General features: G+C 35.6%; 1 protein-coding gene across 2 annotated transcripts in view; it reads left to right on the top strand.

The window, feature by feature from the left end:
- The window catches only part of ANKRD12 (ankyrin repeat domain 12), a 63,531-nt gene that overhangs the window by 16,731 nt on the left and 24,426 nt on the right, over positions 1 to 22,374 (top strand). The window contains exons 2-5 of one of the 2 annotated variants that reach the window (XM_065668003.1): positions 2,743 to 2,880; positions 10,696 to 10,843; positions 20,577 to 20,723; positions 21,712 to 21,912. In XM_065668003.1, the coding sequence (XP_065524075.1) occupies positions 2,794 to 2,880; positions 10,696 to 10,843; positions 20,577 to 20,723; positions 21,712 to 21,912 (583 nt within the window). In that variant the 5' untranslated portion in view covers positions 2,743 to 2,793. Of the gene's footprint in view, positions 1 to 2,742; positions 2,881 to 10,695; positions 10,844 to 20,576; positions 20,724 to 21,711; positions 21,913 to 22,374 lie in introns of those variants that run through there. The other variant, XM_065668004.1, reaches the window with a different exon arrangement.

Raw genomic sequence — 22,374 nt, 5'->3', positions numbered from 1 at the left:
TCGAGAATGGAACAAATTCACATTTACTTTTGATCAGGTGGTGAAGAAAATGTAAACATGCTCTGATTTCTCTTTTCATGGAATCATTGGGATGCTTATAGTTAGAACATGATCTGTTCCAACTCCCCAGGTGTGGGCAGGGACACCTTCCACTAGACCAGGTTGCTCAAAGCCCCATCCAACCTGGCCTTGAACACAGCCACGGATGGGGCAGCCGCAGCTTCTCTTGGCATTTTCATTTACTTTATATTTGTATGGTATTTGTGCTAACTGTATTATTTAAAAATACCTTTAGTTTAAATTTATGAATTTATTTTGAAAAAGTTCACATCATCCTCTTGCCCCTGTACAATGCCTTGTAGCTTGAATTATTTTATTTTTTGTGTAAAAGTGTACTATTTTTAAAAATAAACTATTTCTGTTTACTAAGATTTGCAAGGACATGCCCAGGGAGGCTGGGCCTTTTGTTACGAAGGAGCTCTTGTTCACCTAATATGGTTTAGTCCCTGCTGCTGAAGGCAAATAAGGGGAATGGAGCCAAGCCTAAGCTGATGAATTTTACTAAGCTCATGAAGTTGGGCTTCTTACTGTCAGTACCAGAAGAGTATAGAGAACAGTGTATCGCATCAGGAAAGGAAGAAAATCAAAGCAGGAATGGAGGTAGCTTCAGGGAGTCAAGTAGTATAAAAAAAGGAAGGAAAGAAAACAGCAGCATATGCAATCAGAAATACTTTAATTAAAATAATGAAGATAACTTTCACATTTAAATCTGTTTTAAAGTAATTGTAAACATGATGATGTATACAATGGGAATTGTGGCAAGTGAAACTTAAAGAGGATTTGAGAGGCGAACTGAGGAAAACTGGATTTATGACTGTGTCTTCTTTTTAAATGCATGATAATGGAGATATTTGCTGCTGTAGTAATACTCTTATGTATGGCGTAGTCAGCACAGTATCATCCAAAAGTGTCTGTGAAGATACTAACTCATTGCTTCTTTTAGGATTAAGAAATTTTTTTGGTAAACTACAGAAAACTCATTCTAGAATACTCTTCATTGCACCAATAACCTTTTTTTCCCCTCTGCAACTATTACATAAAGCATATACAAAGAAAAGACAAATAAACATGTGCTTTGATGTCCCTTAAAAATGAACAAATACTGTCCATATCAGTAGGGCTGCAAAGATCCTACTGACACTACATAGATGAAGGGAATATACTAATGTTTCTTTTGTTCTGGGTAAGAGCAGAATAGTAGGAATTCCACAATATTGTGTCTTGTATCATAGTGGAGACAAGATTCAGATTGTGGTATGTCAGACAGTTTCTAATTAAGCTCTTCCTGGTTTTCATAAGCTTGTGGTTAATGTTGAAAAAACCCAAACAAACACCACCAAAACAATTCACACCACCCTCAGGTGTAGGGGAAGTGGAGGAGAAGAGCAAACCTTAGTGCAGCATTTCCTAATTTTCTAACTTGAGGATTGAACATTTTAAACTTTCCTTCTCCTCTTATTCTTCCCTTTCTGTTCTGGAGGAGTAAGAGAGATATTACTTTGCTCTATATAACAGTATTAATCTTAGCTAAGTATTCTGTTAGGGAATTTCTCATAGTTTAGGTCTTGTGGGGGTTGGATGGGTGGGTGGGGTGTAAAAATGTGTTTAAATATGAAAATTTTATGTGTCAGGTCTGGTGTGCAAAGCAGTTTTCTCAAAGTCATCTGCCAAAGAGAAAATATCAGCCTCTGTTGTCAGTTACCAATGTCAAACCAAAACAGTGGCCCTATAACACCAACAAATTTGCTACATGATGATCCCAAAATCTTAACTGTAAAGCAACAATATAAATGTCACTCTTGAAATTTCTCAGTGAGACATAAAATTACTACAAGATTCAATAAGACTGTGATCACATAAATATTTGTAACATAATACATTAACTCAAAAAGCCCCATAAAACATCACCAGCTTTAAAGTGAAGTCAAATGTGGTTTTCCTTTCTACATGACCTTTCTTCTTGCAAGAAGAGTGGTTCTTTGCTCTGTGGAAGAGGCAAGCCAGACCTCTTCCATTGTGTGAATTTGTAATGACACTTGGCTTGGAGATGAAACATCACAGAGCTCTTAGAGCTTCATATGCATATATATTTATATATATATATGCACAGCAATGGCTTATATAATTAATTTGCTAGATAGTGAAAATTAAGGCTTCTAGTTAAAGGTCTAACCTTTAGATTTTTTCTTATAACACGTATCTCTTGTTCTAACAGTACAGTAAATCACCAAGATTTGATCGTCTTTCCATATTTTGGGTAGACAGATTTCGGTTTCCCAGGCTACAAAGCTTAATTGCTCTTTATAGTGTTGCTAGAAATGATCTTGTGCATCTTCCCAGTCTTACTACCTATAAAATTAAGCGAGATAATGAACAAATGGCCCATCAAATCCCCAAAAGTGTTCAGTCTGCCAAAGAGGTAAGTTAGAGGACTGAGGCAGTTCAGCAACTGACTTGGTGGTTTTCTAATGGCTGTGTCCCCAGGAGTAGCTATGTTAGACCTTTCAGGGTTTCGCCCCAAGGCTTGGGCTGTGGATGAGTGGGATGCTTGAAGTCAGGTGTCACTGTTACCCACCTTCTAAGGATACTGTTCACCTCTGCTACCATCTACAATAACAACATTTGTCCTGAAATGGCACTGCAGTGTATATATTTAAATAATGTTCTTTGTTTATTTTTCAGACACACAATGAACCCACTGATACAAGATACAGCTAGCTAAACAGCTATAAGATGCCCAAATTTGGGTCTTCAAAAACAGCTCAAGTTGAAAATTCTGACAGTGACAGCACCATGGTGGAAAAAACAACTGCAAAAAAGGTAACAAAATTACATTAATGTCCATTTAATTTCAGTGAAATGAAGAGCATGTGTTCTATCTCAAATTTTGTTCCTGTAATGGGAAGAAATACATCTGTATTCTGGTATCTTGAGTGCTGAAAAAAAGTGTCTGTACATTGAACCAGGGAACAGAATTTATGCCTTTAATTGTGGCTTACAGTTTAATTCAAAAAGAAGCTGGATGTGTTGGGTTCATTTGATATAAGTTAGTGCATAGTTTCCATATTTTTACATCATATGAAGTCTTCATACAGTCACAAGAACAATGATTCGTATTATATTTAATTTTATGGTGTCTTACTCTCTGTAGCAAACAGATGAAACATTTCTGAAGGCCTGTGACAGAGCACAGACCAGTGAACAAACAAGTTTCTTATGTTCCTTTGTAATACACGGGCTAGTATCCTCTGCCAGGACTTGAAAGCCAAGTGCTGCATAAGGGTTAAGAGTAACTCCTGTACAAGGGAGTCCACTTTAAAATTGTACAATCCATTTCTGAGTGTTGGAGAATGAAGGAATATGGGAGGTCCAGTAATACTGAAAAGGTAGTTTGTTGTTTGTAGAAGTGACGTATCCCATCATTTTAAAACCAAGTTGGAAATAATCCAGTTGGATTATTTGGAATAGCCCAACCAAGTTGCAAATAGTCCAGTTCTCCATTTTGTCTGCTTAGTACACTTGTGCAATAGACAACAAGTTTATCTGTAATACTAATGAATAACAGAAGACACAACAATATTCTTCATTGTGAATCATAGAATAGTTAGGGTTGGAAAGGACCTTAAGATCATCTAGTTCTAACCCCCTTGCCATAGGCAGGGACACCTCACACTAAACCATGTCACCCAGGACTTCATCTAACCCAGCCTTGAACACAGCCAGGGATGGAGCATTCACAACGTGTTTGGGCAACCCATTCCAGTGCCTGACCACCCTCACAGTAAAGAACTTCTTCCTTATATCTAACCTAAACAAGGAAAGAAATTAAATGATGACTTGTATATTGCCTTAAGGAGAGAGAATCCGTTTATCTCCCAAGTGGTCTTTAAAACTGTCTTCTCTGGAAAGGGTGATTGTGTGTGTGGTCATACATAATGTTACAAGTTGTTTGAAGCCTGTATTCTCTGTAAAACCATTCGATGAATGGATATAAGACAGGAAGAGATTAAAAAGCAGGGAAAGATTGGAAGATTCAGCATCTACTTAAAACTGTTTGTCTTCTGGAAACATTAATAGAAAACTTGAGACTTTTTAGTCTCTTCCTAGTTTGTTTTATTGGTCCCAGTAAAGTGAGGCAAAGGTAGTTGTTCCTGCTAGCTGTGGTGAACTACTTAGATAAGAAGAGGAAGATAACAGAATAAAATAGGGAAAGGAAATTGGCTTACCAGTACAAGGATGAAAGAATGTTGGGGTTTCTTCATTATTTGTTTTTTTTTTCTGATCCTTGTTTGGGATATGGTCAAGTTAATTCAGGTGTTACTCAATAGTGGGAAAAAGGGAGAATGTCTGGGACCTACAAGCAGCAAGAATAGGAAGGCTATTGCAGTGAAATTTAGTGGTATTAAATACTGTCTTTTTATTTATACTCTTGCAAATAAGTGACATTTTGTAAAGATTTTAGGTTATTTATTTAACAAAAATAAGAAGTTCTGGCTTTATAAACTCTCATCTTGACATTTTGGTATTTCTGAAAAAAAGGTTTGATACAGGAAATCTTGAAGATATAACCAGCAGCTTCTTATGCTAGGAAAACTGACTTATGTCGGTTTTTTCAAGCTTTATTTGTGTTTATAAAAAAATTATAACAGAGATTAAAATAAATTTTAATCTTTTGTTCACTTTCATCAAAGCAAAACTAGTGGGTTTGCTGAAATGTGTCAATTTTTAAGTGTTCTTTATCACCATTTCTTTGCTAAAGGTGTGGCTTGAAATGCTTGGGATATGCTTGTTTGTTGGTTTGAGCCTGTAGAAATAGATTATCATATTTTTATAGTGGAGATTAATTTCTTCCTTCTTAAGGCTTTGAATTTTATATAAAAATTGTTCTGCAATTTGAGATTTATTTATAACTTTATAATTTATAAATAAAAATAAAGAGTTTTCTTACAAGGTCCCTTTTACCTCTTCCACTCTATACCTCGGACTCCACCTCACCTCTTCTTGTTGCTCACTGTCATTGTAGAAAATTGGTGCTACTTTGGCCGTTGAATCTGCAACTGCTGCCAAAGGAACTGCCTCATCAGTGACCCTTTTGCCCAGTTCAGTATTTGCTGGTTGTCTTGATGCCTTCCTCTCCAGTAATCTCCTGCCTCTGATCCCCATAAACTGTTCCTTCTCTGCTAATAACAGTAGCAGTTACATCTGCTGAGCCACATAACCCCTATACTCTGCAATCTCTGTTAGGTAATCTTCTGAAGCAGAGATGCATAGCTCTTTTGCCAGAACATTAAAAAGGAGATCTGAATTCATACAAAGATGTGAATAACTTATTTCCTGGGAACAGAAGAGTAAACATAGTGTCATTTGTTTAATCAGCAGGAAATATGGCAAATTGAGTTGATTTTAAAAGAGGTAAATGAACATTCTCTTTTTAATGTCACGTAAAACTCTTTCATTGTGATACTGGTTGAAGTGAAGGTTTGTCCTTAGCTGGTTTTTCTAAGAAATTGTTGTTGGCTCATGACCAGTCTACAGGAATTAAAAGTACAGGCAAATGTGAGATTCTGCCTTGCCTGGTATTTAAGATGCCAGTGAGAGCAGAATTACTTAGAAAATTAAAATCTAGGGGAACATGGCAGTTTGACGAAGGTCATAGATATGGAATCACAATGTGGTTTGATCACACTGATACCAAAAAGTAAGCCGATAAACTGCTTGCACTGTTATATTCGGTCTTGCTCACCATCCACCTTGGCACAGTATATAATATGAGATTAGAGTAATGTAGGGCTTGGTTTGAGGATTGTACGATACAAATTAAAATGTAGTATTGAAAATGTGAGATCCTAACTAAAGTTGCAGAATTATGTAAGTGTTGCAGTTAATAATCCTGTATTCATTATTTTTTAGCATAATAAATATAGTTCGGTTGCTTTTGTCATATTTTGGGAAAAACTAAATATATAGTTAAAATGCTAAATAGTCACTTAGTGACATGATCTGTTTTCTAACACATGGACAGGTAATTGTTGGAAATATTTAGCTGGCCCTCGAATAATCTGCAATCTTTTCCCCTCTGTTGTAAAAGTAGACAAAATCTTGCCAAAATGTAGTAGTTTTCAGCCTAGAAAAGATTCAGCCTAAAAAATTAGTTAAAATTCAACAGGCAGTAGAGTAAGAGTAAAATTTGAGTTTGAACAACAGAAAATCATTAAGGCAAATCTGTATTGCATACACAAACATAAACCTCTGAAGTAAAGGTTGACCAGGCCAAATCAATGGTGATAATTTTAAATGAAATGTCTTTAGGAAGTAGTAGAAATTTCTGTAAAGCAAATAAGGATTTTTCTCTATACATAAATACTCGCCACCATAAATTTTAAACTAGTAGTCTTTGAAGCATTAGAACTTCTTATGGAAAAGTTAATGGATTTGTTAACATAATTGATGTAGGAAAGTACTGAGGCCTACTGTGAAATAATGTTCATACAGAACAGTGCCTCTAACAAATGAACAAGTAATGTTAACACCACTCCCTTAAAAAAAATCCTGATTTGTGTTAGCGAAATGGCCTAAATAATATGGTGTGAGCCTATTCCAATACTTAATATGTTAAGACAAAAGAAAAAACACCTGCAGGATTTGGTTTTCCTGTCATAGCTGGTGCAGTGTTAACTCTTACTGGTTGGGTACTCTTAGCTGTTGACTGGGGAATGTAGTAAAGTTACTGTTGTTATGGTACTTAACTATTCATATTTTTCCAGTGGAAGTTAGCGCTTATTACACTGTTCTAGCAACCAGTAAATAGTGACGGGCATCAGCTGTGTTAAGGTCTTCTGAGAGCTTAAAATTCATTAGGAATAACATCTCTGTTAATAAACTGAGTTTATATTATGTATGCTTTAGGGTACATATATTTTTATGTCAGTTGCTCATCTTGTGAGAGTGTGTACAGCAGATAGACCATTTAGTGTTTGCATGAGATATTTTGTAAACACAAGAACATAATGAAATTTTAATTTATTTAAATTTATTCTTTAGAACTTATGTGGCCACACCTCAGGAAGTAAATGATAGATCTGTGGTCTGAAGAAGAAACACATTTGGGGTTTGTAAGAATTAACTCTTTTCTTAAAAGAGTCCAGCGATAGTGCCTAAAACCTTTTTAATACCATACAGGACACACTTCAGTATGTAATTATCTTTGATAAGCAGAAAAAGAATGCCTCTTCTCCCAGGGTTTAGTACATCTGCTAGATTATATGGCATTCTGTTGTTTCCTTTTGTGTATTGTCATTGATCGTCATAGTACCAGACAATAGAGCTGGAATGAGATATCCAGAAATTGTCCAGACTGCTCTTTGTTAGCCTTCCGAGACTGTTTCTGTTGAACAGATTAAAAATGTGTTCCTCATCATAGCACACTAGTATGGTTTTGTTGACAGAGAAAATTCTTCCTTGTTACTACATCCTCCAGTGAGGCATGCATTAAATACTGAGACATGCAGATCCACTTCATCCATTTGCCCCAGAGTAGAATAAGCTGTACTCGGCTCTTGGCAGATGTTTGCCAGACCTTTTCTTTAAAGCCTTGCTTGATGGAAATTCAACTCTTTGGGCAGTTTATTCTGATACTTAATTACACTGACTGGCATAATTAGATACTTTGTAGAAGGATAAATAACCTTTGCTTGTCTCCAGTTGGGGTCTAAAGCCATTGCGTGTTCTCTCACTGTAGTGGGCATGGAGAGTATGTAATGCTTTGCAACAATAGTTTATTTCTCTGAACAAAATGAACCTCTTTAGAAAGTCACAGATATTCTAAGTTACAGGTTGTTTTACAAAAGATGTCAATGTTGTTTTAGGTTGCTTCCATGGATCACATTAATACATAGAACTGTTCATGCTGAATTTTGAACCTTGCTTTGGACCATGAAAAAGAGAAGTCCATGCTGTTGCAGTGACCAGGAGTAGCTGGAACAGTGAATGCTCACTCTTTAAATCAAAATGTCTATTCTAACCTGTGGGGCTTGCTGCTTCCTTTTGCCTGCCTTCATTAGGAGTTGAATACAGGAAGCTGTTAAGAAGTTTCTGGCGTTTAATGTGGGGTCTTGTGATTGTACCGTTAATTTTGTTACCCATTTGTAGAACCTTGGTTTTTATCCTGGCTTTTCCACTTCTGTTTTGTATTTAGACTGTTTTTCAAATCTGCTGGTCTTTTTGCTTTCCCTTTGCCAGCGCTCTTTGCTTCTCCCTCTCTCCCAGTTGTGATGGTGTCTGCATGTATAATTGCATCTCTATTTCAGCATTATCACTGAAAATACTAAATAGCATAGACTTGTACAGACTTTTCGAACACCCTGTTCATTGCATCATTTGGGTTGGAAAGTCCACCAGTGGTGATGGCTAAATGTTTATTTAGCTAAGGAACAAAATACTCAGGATTTTTTTCGGTTTCTGTGTATAGCTGGTTCTTTCAATGTATCTTTTATCCAAATGTGTGCATTTTGAACTGTCTCTCCTCCTAATCAGATCATCACAAAATCAGTACTCAGCGATTATCAAGAAAGTAGTTCATCGGTCATCGTATTTAACATAATGCATCTATACAATTTAAGAATAAATTTTAAACTATGAAATTATTTAAGCAGTTTGTGTCTCTTTGGGCACCTACCAATATACTGTACTGATGCGTGCCAAAACGAGTGATTCTTTTTAAGGATTACCAACAGCAAAATTTTGTCTTTTTTTTCTATAGAGCAAGTTGAAAACCAAATTTTTAATTGATCCTTTCTATTGCATAGTACCTAACATAATATTCTACAGAAAGCAATAAGATTTTAATACTGTGGGAAATTTACACACATATATATGAGAAGTAATGGGATTGTTTGGAACAAGGGATGAGAAAGCTCTTGGTGAGATTGTGCTGAAGTGGAAAACTCTCATGTGTAGTGGAAAAGACTGGAATGGGTTTAATGGAGTTTAGATCTGCTTTTGTCAACTTATAGATGGATTTGCAAATGGTCAGTAGTGTTTGATTGAATGGCTTCTTTCAAAAGTAGTCGTACAGATCTCTCAAGGGCCTAGGAGAGTCTTAAGGAGATTTAGATTTTTAGACTTTCTTGTTCTAGCATGTAAGAAAAAGATGGGGGGGGGGGGGGGCGGGAAGAGGGGTGTGTGTTCCTTTGGGGTTTTGGAGAAGGGCTGGTTTTGGCATGTGGGTTTTATTCTGTGTTTTGGTTTAGAGTTTTGGTTTGGGGGTTTGGTGGTTTTGTTTTGGATTGGAATTGGGGGGTTTTTGGTTGTTTTTTTTCCCCAGGTTTCCAAATTTAGAGTGAAGATAAGTTTTCTCTGGGGCTATCAACCTTCTATTTCAGGAATTCTGACATAGGCTGATCTCTTCTTTGTGCTTACCCTGGTACAAACATTTGTTGGCTGAAAGTTGTAGAGTTTGTTTGCAGGTTTTTTTGTGTGATCACTTCTGCCTACTGCTTTGGCAGTAGTTTGAACTCAGAGGGTCAGATGATGTACTCAAACTGTTCTTCTCTCGTGTGTTTATTTTTTAAAAAATGAAAGGTGCCCTCAGGAATAGTACCTTTACTTGGAGTTATTTTTCTAATTTTCCTCTAATCAAATAAATCTTTTAACTTCTTCCTTCAAAAGTACTAAGGAGCAGCCTTTTGTTTTTCACTGACTGGCAAATTAGTGTGGGTTCCTATTCTGCAGCCTTTAGAAAATGAATCTGTTAACGGTTTCATCAAATCATCTGTTAAGAATGATATAGTTGTGGTAGCTGACATAGCTGGATAATGTTCTTCTGCAGCATGTAATAAACAGAAAATGTTATGTCTCTACATTACACCTTGGTTGGTAGGCTAAAAATTTGGGGTTTGCAGAGGGTTCTTTCAAGCAGTCTTCTCACTAATCTGATATCTTTTCCGTACTTTAACCTCCTATATTATCAAAGTAAGCATAAGTAATTATTGTGCCCATCCAGATTTTTATCTGTTTATCTTGAAATATGTTTTATAAGCCATAAATCCCAGGTTTATGCAACTAAGAATAACAAATAGCTTTTAGTTTCTTCATAAATTTTCTAAGTTCTTAGTAAATTTTTGCTTTGGAAAATCAAAACTACACAATTGTTGAAATAGAAAGGGAGTTCTGTATAGATGGGTCACAGGGTGGGGGTGGAAGCAGGGGAGGGTTGTTAGAGTGGGGTTTGGGGGTGGGGTTGCTGTGTTACTATTCGCAGTGATTGCAGCATGGGCTTTTAATGGGTTTATTTTGTTATGGTCAGGGAAGGAAATTGGAATGGTTGTTAAGATTGAGCAAATTCTTGTCCAGTTTGTGTTGTTCCTTTGCTTATTAATCAAGGCTCTAATAGGGAACAGCAGTTGTACAGTGATGTATCTGGCTGTAGAAATAACACAGAAGGTGCTCATTTTAAAAATGAAGGAATGCCATTTATTATTTTTAGTAAGGTTGCCTTAAAGGTTTTTCAGTCAACTGTTATGCATACTTACACACGTGCACATACATTCTCACATAGCAGTCTTTTCAGTCTGTATACGTTATAAAACTATTCTGCTTTATGCAAAAATTACTTAGTATACTTTTTATTTATATTAGAGCAAGGACAAGATTGCATCCTACAGCAAAACTCCAAAAGTGGATAGGAGTGATGTGAGGAAGGAGATGAAAGAAAAGTCTTCCATGAAACGTAAACTTCCTTTTACTGTTAGTCCATCCAGAAATGAAGATCGCAATTCAGACACAGGTAGAACCTTTTTATTTCCTTAACTAATTATTTGTTGCTAAAATACATCCTAATTTAATTAATTGTATATTATGTTTTTATATTGATTTTTTTTCCCTATAGAAAAGGATACTAAGTATAAAAGTTGCTTGCTTACTTCTGATTGTTGCATCTCAGTCTGATAGGCTTTCATCCTATCATTAGCAAGAGCTAGCATGCCAGCATAGTTATCTGCATTTTCCAGTTGTTTCCTAACCTCATTCTTTTGCTTCTGTTTTAGTAATAAATGATTCTTTTCATTGTCATCTGTAGAGGTCCATTTGTTTAAGCAAGTAAAAGACATGTTAATTGTCTTGATTTGAGACAGTTGTTAGCCTTCCATAGCCTTTTTTGGGGAGAGAGAGCTGGAAAGATTGGTAGATGTACTGTCCTCCATAGAAAAGGATGCTGAGGTCATGGAACTAACTAAACTATCCATGGAGAGTGAACTTTTTTTTCAGTCTCAGCTCCTATGATCTGTTCAAGATACCTTCTCTGCACAGGCTGGTAGTTCTTCGTAACTTAAGCATATTCTTTTGGAACTGATTTCAAGACTTCAAAATACTATTCCTGGCTCTTTTCAAATTAAGGTGGAGGGATCTGGGTTTGTTCCAAGAGTACCTCTGAATCTAGGTAATTAGCTTTCTGTGTCCTAGGTCACTAATAGTTCTGTCGGTGGCAAAACAGGATCTGTGCCCTCTAAAAGGCCACCAGAAAGCATGTTCTCACATTTCTCAGAGGCTCAGAGCTATGGTTTCTTACACAGTGCTCATTGTAAATTTGAATATTTTCATGAACAGGTAATTCCCTGAATATGCTTAGATTTAAATGCAAGGTATAACTATATATCTTCAGTACTTACTTAATTTTTGGCCAGGACTGCTTTAATACAGATTTGGTTTCTGGGTATTGCATACAAATCTTTGTTACTATAAAGAGAATATGGCAAGAAATCAAAATTTGAAATAGTCACATTACAAAGCAATACTTTCGGCTTTAGATCTCTCAGTGGTTTTACAGAATTCTGGAGTCTTAATACTATTCATGATACTACTTGATCCTTAAAAGACCATGCATAAATTAGAAATATGCTTCCAGCATCCATTTCATTAAATTTATTGTTTGGTACTAGACCCTACCGATTTTTCACAATGGAAATAAATATATTTAGAAGGAATATTTAGCACTTATCTAATGTTTTCTGTGTTGAAAATCTTCTGTCATCTCTCCCCACGCCCATCAATTTTAAATAATTCATTGTCGCAGCATCTTGTAACGTACTTCTTTGTGTTTCCTTTGCTGTAGCTTCTGTTGTCACAGTTGCCACAAACAAGATATTATTCTAGGACCTTAGAATGCACAAAAAGACTGTGGGCACACTACATAATCTTTTTGTTACAAGTTGTAGCAGGGAGATGAAATAAACCATTCAAATAGGTGCAAGAGGTACTTAATATAACAATGGAAGGCACATAGCTTTTAGCTACTGTGTAGCAAGCATCATAGCTTGTTGCCCATTTCTTTACTGCTGAGGTAAGCCTCCTTTCACAGATGAGGAACTTAGTACACAAGCTTTCCAGAAACTTCTTAGAGGCAGGAGCATTACCAGGATGAAAAAAATAGTTCTTTGTAATGCTGATTATGTTCCTCACTAAATAGATTAGACCAGTGGGAATTAGCCACTTACACTGGTGCCAAGTTTGTCACTGACATAGATCAGGACTGACATCAGTGATCATTGAAGTGCTGCTCCTGACACAGACTTGGCATTATACAGTGAGAAGGTTTGCCATCACAGGACTAAAACGTTTGCTCTGAAAGCAGAGGCCCCTGCTAACTACTGTGTACGGAGAATGTCAAATGTTACTTGAGAAGGAAGAATGTAAGCTTTTGGAGATGAGAGTGTAACCAAAGAGGAAAAAGAAGAGGTGGTGAAAAGTTTATCAGTTACTAGTGCTAGTGTTAAAAAAAAAATAGAATAATAATCTCAGTTTTCTTCTGATACTTTGTACAAATCTATGGTGGTCTTCTAGGTAAGTGGTCAAAGGTTGTGTATACAATTCATAACTGGAAGGATTCTGAAAAAATACGTGGTACTACCTCATTCATTCCACTGTCCATTACAGTTCCAGGATGTTTTTTATCACTTCCCAATAGTTTGGGGTTTTTTTTAATAATCTCCCAGTATGGGTTTTTTTTCAGAGTTCAGAATAGCAAAACGTTCTTACTGCTTTGCTAAACAGTTTCTCTGTGACGGGTAAGACCATTGCATTTGATTTTTAAATGCTCTTAAAGATTGAGGAGACTACTAAAAACATCCCTGGGAGAACAGAAATTAAGAAATACCATAAAAAGTAACCACAGCATTAAAAATTTCATTTAATTAATAGTTTCATTTAGTAAATAGTTAATCTCCACGATACTATGATATGGTTGCTGCCTGATTGTAGAAACCCCATGATGACTGAGCTTCATCCTGTTTAGCAGGTGAATCAGTCAAAGAATTGGAATACATAATTTTTAGAGCTCTACGTCATTAGAGCTGTCTTGGCTCTGTCTAGAGTATTCATTTAAAACTAAGATTTTGCCGTTCTTGCTTTATTTTTGTAAGAATTGCCCTCTGCAGTTACACCTCTTGCTTCTTTTTGTGGTGGGTGGTTTTTTTGTTTAGGTATTGTCTAGAAACTGTATGTGATAGTGAACATGGACAGCTGAATATTAACTTAATTGGGAAATATTTTATTAAAATTGATTCCTACAAAATTATACATAAAGTACTTTTTACACCCAGTCAGTTTTGGCAAGGCTGAAAACAAATGGTATTTGTAGTGTCCTCTAAGAGTCCAGAACAATTATAATCGTCCAGTTTATCTAAATTTATATTTAAATCAATGTTTTTGCCTAAGAAACTGCTGCAATAAATTAGTATTAAATTTTCAGATTTAGCCTTTAGGTTACTTTCTTAATAATTTCATACTGAGTAGGATTGAGTCCAGTTGCCTGAATGGAGTCATGCAGTGCCAGCTGAGGTGCGTGCAGTAGCTGACATGTCTGCACAGGGCTGAAAGATGTGAGTAACTGAAGAGCTGTGGCCTTCTGAAGAGGCCAGCAGGACACTGAAATGACACTACATGCCTTTTTTTAAGCAATAGCATTCTGTTTTAAGTTTCTTCTGTTGTGCAGTGGTTTGTCTGTTACACTGTCCTGGTTTGGACAGCTTCCTAAACTGAGGGCTCAGGTATGACTTCCCCATTCTTTTATCAGAGCAACCAGAAAAAGCTAATAAAAAGTCAAATTTATTTATATTGCAAATTTGGCAGTATAGCTTTAACCCTTATTTAAGTTAATCTTATAAAGGATTCTACATGCAAGCTTTCCTGAAGATTGATTGGATGGTGGAAGGAGAAGCATTTTTCACACCTTTTTTAATAAATTCTCTGATTCGAAGTCTCCTAATCCCAAACAAGATTTTGATTGACAAGCCATCACTTATTTAGACTACTTAAATACCACTGTTTAAATTCTGTTAGTTTATTTAATTAGTTATTTTAAAATAACCTCTGATGTGTTTATCAGAGTAAGAACAACAGGGAAGTGCTGCTTTTTCTCCATCTTATTAGTATGAAGAGAGAAATTTGAATTTTTGCATAATAAATATAACCACAGATCAGAAAAATTATATTAAAAATTTTAGTTGTGAGGATAAGTATAGGCTTTTTTTTCCACATAGTCTTGTTACAAAGTTGATTATTCAGGAAAAACAACAGAAGTTCTACTGACCGCTGATTTGTCATCTTTCCATGGAAATTATGTTCTCCAGATTTTCTGTTTATAGTAGCATCTTGGTTTTGTTTTCTGACCCCTTCAATTTCTGTCTTTAAAGTAGACCACACATGGCACAGTCAAATTTCTTTTAGCATAGAAGAGCAAAACAACTGTCGTCTTCATATTCCAAGTGTATGTCATAGTAACACAATTTCTGTACTTGTGCTTCCCATAGTTACAGAGGTTAGTGGGGCTGTTAAAGGGACTGTTTACAAGCTCACACTGTGTTACTCCTTCCTGGATTTGGACTTACTGTTCAAATATTACAAGTTTTTATTGTTTGGGCTAGAGGCAGTAAAGTGAAGGTGGTTTTGCGTGTGTGTGTGGGTTGGTTTGATTGAGTAAATATGCAGTAAACTTGATTAGTTAGGTATCACAGTACTACCTTGATATCTCGACAGCGTACAGTATACTGAGGGGTCTCTTCCATCACTTTCTAATCTTTCTATTTCACTGAAGGTCGGAAGCAGCAGTCAATTGTGTTGTGTTTCTCTTTAAAATAACTTCAGTCAGATTATGACAATCACACAGATCTCAACAACTCTGTCTCTTGACTTCACCAGCTGCAGAACTGATCATCTTGACCTGTCTTCTACAGTTGTAATAAGCATATTAATTTCTTGTGTATCACTCAATCCTATAATTTCCTTAGCAGCATTTATTTCAAGCAGTACATATTTTAGCTTTGCATGGTCCAATTTCTTAATCCTGTTATTCCTTACAATTTGCACTGTGACAGGAGTTCTATATTAAACTATCATGAGACCTGAAGTTTGAATTTGCTCTTTTTGCTTTCTTTTATCCACTAAGGTGGTTGTTTTACTAAATGTGATGTTCTGTTAGCTTGGCTTAACTGTTTTGAGAACTACACATCATATTATTTAATAATTTATTTTCAAAAAACATTTAGAAATTGCTTGACTGTATATTTGCAATGTATCCAAATTAAACAAATACCCCCCCCCCCCCCACACACACAACATACATAACTGGTTGCCTTGGAGCATAATCTGTCATGCATTAGTTCTTAAATAATTGCTGGTGATTCTGATGTTTCTAGTCCTAGAGTGAAATATCTAGGACTAGAGGGGAGTGAATTTCATTAAGCTTCTCTCCAAGTAAGTGCTCAAATGCACCTATGTCACTGGTTTACATATCCACTATTTTTAAGTCCTTTTATTAACTGTTAGGTGAAAACCTTACATTGCAAAAGGAAAATCTTAGAAGGAATGTTGCCTAGATAGATTTGGCTGCATATTATGAAGGTTATTTAATAAAGATAATTGAACATGAAGCCACTTGAAGAGCTTTGAGTCTTATATTTTTTAGTAACAAGAAGTTCTCTGATGTTCTGTGTCCAGCTGCTGAAGAAAACCAAAAAGTGTCAAGAAAGTGAATGTAAAAGAGATTTCCGTTTCACAGACTGAAAAAAAATGCTCAAAATCTTTAAAAAAAAAAAAAAAAAAAAATGCAAAACAAAAAACCCCATTCCCCAAAAAAACCCCAAAACTCACAAACAAAAGCCTAATTGACTGTCAATTTTATAAATTAAATTCTACTTAAACTTAATATCTTAAACTGATATTATTCCTCTATGAGGGAAGTTACTACTCTAAAGTTGTATAAACATCAAGTAGACAGCTGTGCAAAGTTTTCTGTTACCTCAAGATACAGAATTGCTAAGAAGTCAAAATTCCTGAATGTTCTTAACAGGAGCAACTTCTGCTAAATATAGTGTACTGTGTGATGGTATTCCTGGAATGAATGAATGAAAACAAATCCTATAATATACTCTGCAAAAAGCATAATGGGGTTCCCAGTCATTTAGAAGAATTTTTCTGTGGATTTGTGTAGCTTCCTTATCAGCACTTGCATTGTTGTTTTCCCTGGATTTAAAAAAAAAAAAAAAAAAAAGTATTTTTTTACTATCTTATTTATTTATTGGTGTGTAAATAATCTATATGCCCTACTCCCTTACTTTTGCTTCCTTTCACCCCTTTTGTCTTGTGTTATTCTGTCTTGTACATTCAGAACCAGAGCATATGCATGAGACCTTGAGAGGGGGAAGCAATAGCCTCTTACAGGACATACTTCATATTTTAGGTTTATTCTTGGTCATGTTAATTTTGTGTATTGAACTGTTCAGATTTACTGAAAACACATATAAAGCCTCACAAATTTTAATAAAGTTGTGTCTTTTTTGACACCTAAGTGCATAATTAAAGTATAACTTGGTGAGAGCAGTTGTATTCTTATTTGGTACTTTAACTGGAAAGCTTTAGAAATGCCTTGCAAACATTGTGTCAATAAAGAGTAATAGAAGAATAATTTGCTCACCACTGAAATGCTTTGGAATGTATAAGGGAGGATCTTCATGTTGTTTGACAACACTAAATACGAGATGGGATTTAACTGCACTCGTTTATTTAGTAAGCTTTTATAGCAGAATTATTAAAAGAACAAAAACCACCAATAACAAAACCGAACAACCTGCACATACACAAAAGAAAAACCCCAAACCAAAACCCAGCAGATAAAAACACCTGGAAAATACACTGTATAGTAAAAAAGTGAAAGGTAGATCATCAAAACATTTATTTCATTTAATTAGATGTATTATTTTCTCAAGCTGAGTATAGCTATAAAGTTGCAAGGAATAATTCAGAGTGAAAATGAATATGTTTTTGAAGAAAAGAATCATAAACAGTAAACAGCATAAGCTAAGAAATAGCAGATCATACCAGACAAGCTGAAATATATTGTTTTGATGGAAGCACTAAGTTAGTCAATGAAGAGTATACTATACATTATCCTTGGAGAGATAACCACATATTCACAGTGAAAAGTTTGAAAGTACTATTTCAGAGTTGATTTTCTTTAAGATTTCCTATGCAGACATTCTACCAATAGGGCAATAGCCTTGACTTAGATATTCAGGACTATAAGATGCCTGCAGTTTGGAAAAATCTCATGTATTGCTTTAGTAAAAGGAATCTTGTTTCCTTTTTAAATGTGACTGATAGATTTGTAGGGATTTTTTAATATGTACATAGATCTGTAGCTTTCCATTCTTAAAATAGCCTTGCTTATAACTGTTTAGTCTGTAAAATCATGTATTTCTGTTTTGGTCATTATGACATTCAGGGTGTGCACTATTTACTTGCCTTCCTGTGCCTGAATAGCATTGCATTATTAAAGCTAGAAGATGAGATTTAGAGAAAGTTAGGAAGGCAGAAAATGAGAGGAAATGAATGAAATGAGGAGGGCCACAGAGAGGGCTTTAGGCAGAAATGGAGAAAATTAAAAGATAAAAAATAGACAGTTTGGGGCTTAATGTGGAATGGCATGGTTAGAAAACCTCAATGAGACTTAAGCTTATAATTTGTGATTTTTATTAATTTGTGTGTCTCTGCAGAAAGTCATGAAGTTTGCCTCAGTGGAGTCTTCTGTTTTAGTATTTTCTACATTTGCGGATGACAGGGGGCTTGGGGTTTTTTTTTCATGTTTTTAGTAAAGCTTTTATTGTACAGGTGTTTGAGGTTGACATTTAGAAAATGAAAGTGGGAGGACCAATATAATCATGGGGACAAGTAATGACACCAAAATTCCCACCCCTTACTTTCACTTAGCTTAATTGCAGTTCACAAAATCACAGAACCGTTAGGGTTGGCAGGGGCCTCTGGAGATCATCCAGTCCAACCCTCTGCCAAGGCAGGGCCACCTAGAGCAGGTTACACAGGAATGTGTCCAGGAAGGTTTTGAATGTCTCCCCGTGATCCTCCTGGGCAGCCTGTTCCACTGCTCTGCCACCCTCAACTTAAAAAAGTTATTCCTTGTGTTGAGGTGAAACTTCCTGTGCTTAGTTTATGGCCATTGCTCCTCATCCTGTTGCTGGGCAACACTGAATAAAGCCTGGTACAATCCTCAATTTTTTAAAAATTAAAATTTAAAAATTTCCACAATCTTTTTAGTATTGCCCAAAATACAAAGTTTAACAGTGTCTCATCAGATGGTAAGTGGTCACAGTAAGAATAGGTTGACATAACTTATTACACAAAAAGCTAAAAAGATCAGTGTGGCAACCAGGCTTATTTAACCAATAGTACCAATCCCCAACCAAGCCTCAACAAATTCCCAGCCAAATTCTACCATTTTTGTGTGCCCAAGTCTGGTTAATCAGTCCAATAACTTTTCCCACCTGCCTGCCTTTCATCTATTACATACCCTGTTGTAATCTTTAGATCTCAGCTTCTTTGTGCCATCCACAGAGGAGAAAAAGCAGGCAATAGACATCCTTACTGGATTCTGCCCCTGTCTGTATGGTCAGTAGTCCAGCCTGGAGGGTGAACAGGGATTACCTCTGACTGTAGGATGCAGAGTCCTGTCCAGCTGTTTAAAGGCCTGTTGGAAAGGTTGTCAGTAGGGAGGCTTCCAAAAGATGAAGGTGCAGTAGAGTGAGCAGGATCTCTATAAATGCCCAGGACTGGAAGATGTTATTCCTGTTGGTTAAGTCTGTCAAACTATTCTTCATATGGTTCCGTGTTGACAGTGTTGGTTAAAAATGTTTTTGTAACACTTTCAAAAAATTCAATTCCAAATCACCTAATTTGTGAATAAGATTCCTTGAACCGTCTTTTACATCCAGTGTGTTTATATTCAAGTAGTAAACTTAGGGGTTCCGAAGAAAAAGGTAGACATTATAGATCTAACATGTAAGTAATAAAAGCTGTTTTCAAGTTATAAAATGTTGAATTTGATAAGAACTTGTTAAGACAGAAAAAATGCAGTTGCCTAGAAAGATGAGATAATTACAGAAAATGAATGGTTTTCATTCCACATAAATATGCAAAATACTATATCTCTAGAAAATAATAGTTAAACAATAATGACCAGGTAGGGAGATCTGCACAAAACAGTTGTACCAAAAGAAATCTGATGCATTGAGAGTTTGTACCTGATTAATTTAAGAACATTAAATACTGCTCCAGTTAAAGTGATTTAGTCGAAGTCAATCACAAATCAGTTGTTTTCTATCATACTTTAACCTAAATGCCTGTGTTCATTTTACAAGACCTTTATGCAGAAAGATTAAGGAAGAACTCGAAAAATGTGGCAGATGTAGGCCAAAGTTTCCAAATTACACAAAATTACAGATTTTAAAATCATTAGATGTTGAAAAGTTACCTGATTAAGAACACATTTAACCAACCTGAAGATCTGTGAGAGTCTGTAGGTGCTGAATAGCTTTAGGAATGATCTGTTTATTCAGATGCGTAATTTTAGCTCCTGGTTTAAAACTTGAACATGAAATATTAAATAACTTCTGTAAATATTGATAAAAGGAAAGAACTTCTGTATATAAAACAGCCATAAGATTTTGAAAGAGATTAATTTTGGAGAATAAATTGCTCTAAGGTGAAGTAACAGGATGAGTTTGAGAGAAACAGTCTTTTATCCAATTAGCTAACGATACCAGTGGTTAAAAGCCTTTTCCTAATTTTTAACATGGTATCTTGAGAGTAGAATTGAGCAGTCTCAGGTCTGTGTTCAAGGCTGAAAATTGACTAGCTTATTTTACAGAATCTTTTAAGTGCCTGACTTTAATCTCTGAAAATTAAAGTTGTGACTTAGTCTTCCTGCTGTGAAACAGGTTTTTCATCTTTCAGAATTGCTTAATAATCCTCACAGCTTTAAGTGCTTTAACTCAGTAGCTTATCCTGATATGATTAGAACAAGTAACCAAAACTAATACAAATGCATTAAATTAGAGATGCAATTTCTGGTTTTCATCACCAATCACCAGTTCGCATACCTTGAAAGAATGATTTTATTTCTAGAAAGATGTTCTAATAGAACAGCAGTTTGAATTATTAAATGTTAATATTTCCAGAGAAGGAAAGTTCGGAGAAAAAGAAAATTAAGAAGGATGCTGGAAATAAGAAAACACCACCAGTTAGCATTCTTTTTGGTTATCCTCTGTCAGAGCGCAAACAGATGGCACTTCTCATGCAGATGACAGCAAGAGACAACAGTCCAGGTGAGCTTGCAAAGTTAACAGCTTTCTTCCTCCTGCCTGTTTAATTTTGTCTCAGTCAGAATATTCTGAACCCTGATGTTTTTCAACAAACCTTAGTTTTACGGGGTTTTTTTTAAATTATCCATAAATCTGTTAAAGCTTCTTTGCGTTCACAAGCAATTTGATAACGTCTTGACCTTCTATATCTATGTGCAAAACATTGCACTATGATAGCCATAAAACCTGAAAATCTCTTTTTCTTTCTTTAGTTGTTTTTGCCTCTCAAATAATGCGCGTTACTTAAAAACTGAAATGCTATCTGTTGGGGGGTGTTGGTTTTGTTTCTTTTTTAATGAACTTTAACTACTCTCTCATTGTCTCAATTTGGAGCAGGGTTTTTGTTTAGAAGGAAAGTGGATTGTTTCCTTAAGATTTAATGGGAGAGGGGTGACATCTTGTTTTGAATTCAGAATTTCAAATTGTCCTTGCTCCAGCTGCATTTAAAAAAATCTTTGTTTGTGTATGTTCTACAGGTGTAACGTTTTTACAACATCGGCATTTGAAAGTGAATGATTGCATTTCCTTAAGGAGCTATGTATTCCAGCCAAAAACATTTGTGCATAGAGTACAGTACACAGTAATTCCTCAAACTGGCATCCCACTACATAAAAATGTGGTGGAATTGTGCTGGAAGGAGCAGAAGCAGAGTAGATGCTAATCTGCATGGTCATGCTTTGTCTGTTTCAGAGAGTTTGTGAACCTTGCAGTCTGGATAGACTTCATCTGTCCTTGAAACCTACTTTAAAAATAGTGAGATATTGCAAAACACGCTTTTGCATGTTGTGAATAGGCATTGTGTTAATACAGGTCAAGTGTCAAATATATCCTTTATTTAAATATAATTATTCACTAGTTATTATTACCATCTTTGAACACAAGAGTTAAAGTGAGCTAAAGTAAAAATAGTGTTAAATAACTTCCACTGACCATTTTAAAACTTATTTTGTAGATTCCACCTTAAATCATCCCTTACAAACAACACCAACACAAAAGAAAACTCCAACCTCTTCTTCAAGGCAAAAAGACAAAGTTAACAAGCGAAATGAACGAGGGGAAACTCCTCTACATATGGCAGCAATTCGAGGGGATGTTAAACAGGTTAAGGAGCTAATCAGTTTAGGTGCAAATGTGAATGTAAAAGATTTTGCAGGTGAGTTGATATATGTTCTTTTAACTGTACTAATTCAAAATTGATGCTGAAGTCATTATCAGAGGTTTCATTTCAGTTCATGCTATATGCAAATGAAAAAATACAACTTATTAGAAATCCTTAAATCATGGTGGTTTTTTTTTTTTTTATTTCTGTTAGCAGTGGTAGTACTGGGACACAATAGAGCCTAGTATATTATTAGAACAGTATATTAATACCTGGAGGTTTCAGTTGTGACCAGGCAGTCAGTAATTGGTAATGGGACTGTAGGTTATGTGAGGAGATGGAAAGTTCAGTAACAGCAAAGGTGGCATTGTAATGTATGTTGTCTTCTCACTGGGACAGCTAATGTGCACCAAATCAGGTAAGTGTAGTATAGCTTGCACTTGGCATTTAGTTCTGCCAGATTAATGATAGTTTAGATATGTCAGTATTTGCTGTGATTTAAGCACTGATTGATGA

Source organism: Lathamus discolor, chromosome 2 (genome assembly GCF_037157495.1).
Source record: "Lathamus discolor isolate bLatDis1 chromosome 2, bLatDis1.hap1, whole genome shotgun sequence".
Classification (NCBI taxonomy): Eukaryota; Metazoa; Chordata; class Aves; order Psittaciformes; family Psittacidae; genus Lathamus; species Lathamus discolor.
The sequence above is the reverse complement of the archived record's forward strand: the minus strand, read 5'-3'. Positions and strand labels throughout refer to the sequence as shown.